We start from the raw sequence: 6997 nt of genomic DNA, 5'->3' as shown, positions 1-6997 counted from the left end.
TGAGGAAAGAAATGGACTTTTTTCCCCTCTGTGTAAAACCACTTTGCACTGGAACAATTGATTCCTTTAAATAATAAGAAAGACAGACTATGTGATAAGCCCTTCCAAATCCCACAACATTTGTTATAGTCACTGAACGCCTTTCATTAGGATTGCTAAAGATAAAGCCTCTCTGCTGCTTTGTATCTTCACAAAAGCTTTTAAAAATGTGGACTTATATCTGCAGGAAACAACTATTATTAATGAAGCAGCTGGATTTCTTTTTAAATAGGTTACTTTGCAGCCATTTGCTCTGGTAATTATAAACAGAAATGCTGACATATATCTACACTGCTTTGGGATGTTGAATATTATCTAAAGTACATTTAAAGAGCTTTTTAGAAGAATAACCCATATCAGAAGTATGAATTGAAGCTGTAAAATAATATATATGAAAAACAGCTGCAGAAATTATTAGCTCACATTTCCCCCCAGCAGTTCTGCTTCCAAATATATCTGATGCAATGTGAGAATCATTGCTCCACAGTAACATCATAATTCTGCTGATGCCACTTTCTATTAAAGTATCCTAGTAAGTATAACTGTTCTGATACATGAATGCATGTGAAATAAACCTGGAATGTAGATATCACAGCAGAGCAGTTCAGAGAAAGGTAATTCTCTCTCATGAATTATTTCAGGACTTGGTTCTATTCTCTTCTATGAAATTCTCCATGCACATATACATGCATAGAACAATGTTTCAGGCCCAGACAAATCTTCCTGGGGCACTGCTGAAAAATCACAGAGCAGGAAAGCTGCAGGTACTCAAATCAGGGGCAGTTCCTGTGCTGCAGATGGACAGAAACATGAGCCAGAAAGGAAAGGGGAGTAATTTTAAAAAACTACCCAGTGTCCAAGACATAGATGATATCAAATGCTCCATAAAAATAACTTGATTTTGAGAAATCAGCAAATCATCACAGGAAACTGCTGGTATGTTTCTGACAACATAACAGATATCTGTCATGTGTCTTGACAACGGAAAATAAAAAAATATTTGGGAGAGCAGATGAGGAAATCATGTGTCTTGACAACGGAAAATAAATTATTTGGGAGAGCAGATGAGGAGGACAACAAAGAAATGTCAGAGAAAAATTACTATGGAATAATCCAGACCAAAAAGCAAAGAGAATCAGGGTCTGGAGGTATCTGTGGCAGTGGCTCTGCTGTACTCAGGGCTGTATCCCTTGCTCCAATAGCTCTTCTCTGGTGGCTTCCCCCCTTCCCAATAAGTATTGCCTTCATGACTTTCTCCACTCTCATGTAAATCTTTCTGAAGTGCTGGCTGATTTTCCCTCCTACTTATTCACTTTTTTCTCCAAGCAGCTCCTTCCTCCTGCTACCACAGAAGTGCCTTCAATCACCATCGCCAAGATTTTCATGCCAGTATTTCCACAGCCAGTATTTCCTTGGTGAACATCTCTCCTTTGGGACACCCTTTCAAACAGGTTCGCAAACCCACAGGCCCCTGACTCCCCACAAGCCCAGATTTACCATTCTGCAGGATGGAAATGACAGTGGGCTACTGAGGGCTGGTGTTTTCTAAAGACAAATCTGAGATACTTGACGTTAAAATTATTCACAGGTTCTTAGGTCAGTGGGTCTCTGGAGCATTTCCAGGGTTCTGTTAAAAATGGACTATTTTAGGATAAGTTTAGCTCACAGAGGGGGGTCATCCTTTCCTTTTACAGTTCTAAAAAGAATGAAATACAATTTTGCCAACATATTACTCACATTTTCTGTAGCCCTTCTTTAATGTTTACTAAGGACCTTTGGGGGTTAATTAATGCCAGGACAATTCACCCATGAACTGTTTTCTAATTCAATTTGTTAAATGCAAGTAGCCATAAATATTATAAATCAATTACTGAGTATATTCTACGCTTCACCAACCAAAAAAATCATAACAGAGTATTTTTGAAGGTGATTGAGAAAAATGAACCACTTCCATAAGGCCAGGCATTTATGCTTCAATTTATCTTTTCTTTCACAAAAACAATTTGAAATACATTTTGCTAAATACAGGAACTACTTTTGTAGAAGAAATCAATTATATTCTGAAGTTTAAATCTTCTTTTTTTCCAGCCATGCTCTAATGCATTACTGTACCTCAGAAATATACCCTGGGGAAAAGGCTTCTGTTCTTCACTAGAAATCCATGAATAACATTATGTAGAAATTAATTTGTGATAAATGATTTAAAATCTTAACCTAGAATGGTTTCTGATTCAAATGTCATCAGAAAATGGCACCTCACCCGCAGGAAGGAGTCAAGGGATCCATTCTCCATGTATTCAACTACAATCATTACTGGTCTGCCTGCAAAACAGCAAAGAGACACATCAGCATTATGCACGTATTATGGGGCTTTTGCAATTCTAGCTGTTCTGCAGAGGTTATTCACAGTAGCTGAATATATAAAATATTTCCAAAATTCTCATTTATATCACAAGCACAATTCCCTGTGTTACTCCTAAGAATTATTTCCTATGCCCTTCTTTTTTTCTTTTGCTCTTACTGGATTAGCTGAATGCCCATCATTCACTTTGGTGTATTCTCCCTTAAAAAATGATCAAAGAAGAGCCTGCTATCTCCAAATAGCAAAACTTGCCATGTAATATTTTGGAATGTATTTGAATTAAGGCAAAACCCAAATATTCATAAGCCATGTCCGAGTAATTACAAACTGAGGGTCATAATTTTCCTCTCAAAGAAAAATATCTCAGTGACTTAGGAACATAGGAGACAGATAGAATGTGGTGTCACAAAAAAAAAAAGTTCCCCTAGATCTGCATTGGGTGTGTATAATCCAGCAAAACTCTGAATTCATGAAAAATTGTGTATATTTTGTAGATACCTAAAATATACACAAATCAAGTGTTGCTCATATCAAGGTTTTGCTCAACCAGCACAGGCCCAGGGTGGCACCATATCCAAAGTGAAGCAGAACAAGACATTACATTTATTTCTTGAAAGGATATCCAAATCTGAAGATACACTTTTCAGGTGTGTACTTAACTTAAACATCAGCTCACTGCTGGTACCCTTAAAAACAAACCCTCTGTAGGTGCCTGACAGGAGAGGGCAATCGGGCTGCCAACCAGGCTGCACAGCAATTCTCAGAATTGTTAATACCACAAAGCAGCCATTCTGCACAAAAAAATTAATGAAGAAGAATGTTAATAAGATTAGGAAGGAGGCGAAAGGGCTTAAAATGGCAGACTTTTCTTTTCCTGGGGATGCCCATCTCTTTTGGGGTTTGTGGGAAACCAGAGCTATGCCAAGTGGTGATACTGTGAGTCCACTATTTCACTTCCTCAGTTCCACACTAGCTGGGACAATATTTTTCAAGCCCAAAACAAGATTCTTTCATCTCTTTTTTTTCCCTCTTCTGCTCAATTTATGTTTGTGATTTTTTTGGATGAAGGGATGAGAATCAAACACAGTGTTGGGCTGATAAAACATAGAAGGGCATTTTGATTATTCCACCACAATTGTCCATTTCTGTTCAGTTTGGTTAATAGTGGAAGTGTTTATTAAACTGTCCACAATGTACAAGAGGCCACAGCCAGGTATTTCTCCTGAGCTGTTACAGTTTCCCTTCAATCTAAAAAAGTGAATGATCCATTTCTGTGTTTGCTCCAGCATGCTGACCCAGAGTTTTGGGTTCTTGATAATGCCCATTCACAGAGCTTAGTCTGGTCTTTTTGTAGTTCCTATCAATATTCCCTCATTTCCTCTAATAAAATTTGTGATTATTTCTGTATTCATGTTCACATCTTGCACGAATAAAACATTTCATAGTGTCATCACAATACTAATTATTTGTGTGTGTATGTGGGTGAAAGTTCCCAGGTGCCTTGATAGTCTTTTGGGATAGCCCCTGGAAGTGAGAAGAATAACCAGCTTCTTTCTTTTTCACTGAATGTTTAGCCTCAGCTGCTGATGTGCATCTGCCACCAAATCAGTTATTTTCATCTGCACCCATTGGTTATACCCTGGTTTTGCAATATAAACTTAAAAGATACATCCCTTTTAAGCTCTTAGAGATCAGAGGTTTTAAAAATTCATGTTTCCTTTAGTTCAGTTTGCTAATGATGACTGGTTCTACAGCCCACTCTCTTTAGTTTCAAGCACATGAATGCCCCAGATTCCCTTCCCTTTATCATTTCTTTACTGTCACAGGACTGACACCTCCACATGAAAGGAAAATCCTAAAACCTAGAGAAGTAAACAACCTGCAACCTGATGCTAGAGAATCTTCCACTGTGCAAAACCCTCTTGAGCAAGTAGTAATTTCTGAATTGATGCAGACAATAGCATTTTTCAATAAGTAGGGGTGTAAAGCTGGCTTTCAGATGGCATATTCGGTCAGAAATTTCTATTTCTGGGTAAATCAACAACTAAAACACCTGTACAGAAAATTTGCATTTGAAGGGATGGACAAGTGGAGCTTTAGAAAAGCACTCATGGTTTCCTGTGGGGAATCCTTTGGCACTCTACACTTTCCAGAAGCTGTCATTTTCTCTAGAGGTTCACAGGCCCTCATTGCAGCTTTTATGCTCCTTAGATTCACATCCTTCAACACAAATTATTTTCATACTTGCTAAACAGAACTATTAATTCTTCTACATTCTCTCACAAAATAGTCTTCCCTCCAAAAACCCCCACCTGTACTTCCTTTTGCTCAGACCCTAGGCTTACAGGTTAAAGTAACTATGAAATATTTATATGCATTAATCTGTGGATTTAAAGAAGATATTTTGGTATTTTTTCCACTGGACAATGAGGTTTTAAATCACTCAACTTGAATGACTTTAAATGACATGCCTTAACACAAAACCAGCTCTTCCAAGTGACAGCACAGGAATGGCACTAAATACACCAGAAAATGCAGCATTTTCCTTCTAACGGGTTGCTGAATATCAGGAAATCAGCAAATCATGAATAAATTCAGTCACTTAGGCTGATAGATTCCTACTGACTTAGTCTGTATCATGCTACCTAAATTACAAATGAATTTGAGGTGGGATTTTGTGAAGACACTACAATGTGTCAAGACACCATGAAAATAAACCTGGCCCCATCACTTGATTATCTCAAGCAAAAATCTTTAATCTGGAACCCAAACCTAAATTCTCAAATAATCTGGTCTTTAGTGTGACAGCACTTGATAAAAGCCACCTGATTTTGGCTGCAAGTCTAATGCATCCCCGGAGCTATTTATGTATTCCAAGCCAGACTGTGACAGTGACATTTTTAGTCAGCACAGTATTTGTCTTTGGAGCACCTGTGGATTGAAAATGTCTCAGCTGTTGTTAGGGTGGCTTGAAGGCTTAAAAAGTAAAAAACTCTGGTACACAGTAGAATCCAGTGGAGACTTTTACCATCAAAGTGACAACACTGGCTCTATTGCCAGTATGTTATCCTCTACAGAGTAGTGCAATTTGAAACCAGAAAAACTTGCATGTGTTTGACGCCTTTACAAACACAAAATACTGCTTTAGTTTTAAAGAGGACTACAAAACTGACTTTAAAAAATAGTACTGGGAGATTTGTAAACTAGTGTAGTGTTTGCATCTAAATAAATTTTTAAAAAAGCCTATTACTTAGATTATGAAAAATTACATTGTTCTCATGGCACTAAGAATTCTTCATCCTCAAAACAAGAAAAGGAATGAATAAATCAGAGTGGGGCAAAGAAGTCTCTGAGACAGAGAAGCAATCTTTGATTATTTTATCAAGGTGTAGGCTACTGCAATGCTGGAAGGCATTGAATTATTTTCCCAGGATTGCTTAGAGCACAAAAGATGGAGAATGAACAGGTTTAAGGAAGAAGAGCAGCAGGATACAGATGGCAGCCAAGGCACTCCTGGGAGTGACAACGACCTCCATAAATGTCTGAACATTCTGGGATAGGAACACACCCATCTCCAGCCCAAAGTTCAGGGAGGTGTTTCCACACTAGGAACACACCCATCTCCAGCCCAAAGAATTGCCCAGTTCAGGGAGGTGTTTCCACACAGATACAGGAGAAGGATCTGAAGAATTGAGTTAATTTTGCAGCCAAGAGCCACACAAGAGAAGGAATGGAAAAAGGACACTGAAAAAGGTGTCAGCTGAAGGCTTGGAACCAAGGAGCTAAAAACTGTAGGTGTTGCTGGAGGAGAGCACACAGCTTCTAGTTTGAACTGGGGGAGGATGAAATAAAAATGTCTGAAGCTGGTTCAATGATCAAATCAGTCAAACAAATCAGACTTGCAGCAGTTTTACATGCACTGCTGGAGTGGGGAGTACTGGGAGAAAACAGAACTTTTAAAGCAGAGGAATTATAGAGTGTCCTGAGGCAATAGGTTTGAACCCTAAATACAGATTTTACACACTACATATATCACATTTATAATTTGCAGCACATTATAGCAAATGCATCATTTTACTACATATTTAAGATAACAACATGAAATAATAACTGCATTTATACATGACACACACACTGATACCATCCCCACATTCTCTGTTCTCAGATTTTTTGGGAAAGCATAAATATTCCTGTCCCACACACTTGTGGGATATTCTCTGAAGCAGATTTCCCTCCTTTCACGTGGAGTAACTATGGCTCTGGGAGATCATTTCAGAGTTCCAGCATCTCAGAAAGCCACACTGAACACACAAGAGCAGCACTGGGGCTTGGAATGATGCAGGAAAAGGACAGCAATTCAGTTTATCCCAACTGAGATGAATCTATAGAAGGGGCAGGGGTTGTTCACTGTTTTGAGGCAATTCCCACCCTGTGACAGAAGGCTGATTTCTTTGGACAACTTTCCTGAAGAAAGTTCTTCACTGCAGTTCTCCCACTCAGCTGTACTGCAGTGCCACTCAAACAAAACCAGAGAAACAGAGAAAATGACAAACAACCTGTATTGATGTCATGGCACCCCAGAATATGCTGCAATCT

At 38.6% G+C, this 6997-nt stretch overlaps 1 protein-coding gene across 1 annotated transcript in view; it reads right to left on the bottom strand.

Moving 5' to 3' along the window:
• Positions 1–6997, bottom strand: part of EPHA6 (EPH receptor A6) — a 334811-nt gene that overhangs the window by 45082 nt on the left and 282732 nt on the right. The window contains exon 12 of the mRNA XM_014307568.2: positions 2300–2361. Coding sequence (XP_014163043.1) covers positions 2300–2361 — 62 coding nt within the window. The remainder of the gene's footprint in view (positions 1–2299; positions 2362–6997) is intronic.

Source organism: Geospiza fortis, unplaced genomic scaffold, assembly GCF_000277835.1.
Source record: "Geospiza fortis unplaced genomic scaffold, GeoFor_1.0 scaffold72, whole genome shotgun sequence".
NCBI classification, from domain to species: Eukaryota; Metazoa; Chordata; class Aves; order Passeriformes; family Thraupidae; genus Geospiza; species Geospiza fortis.
The sequence above is the reverse complement of the archived record's forward strand: the minus strand, read 5'-3'. Positions and strand labels throughout refer to the sequence as shown.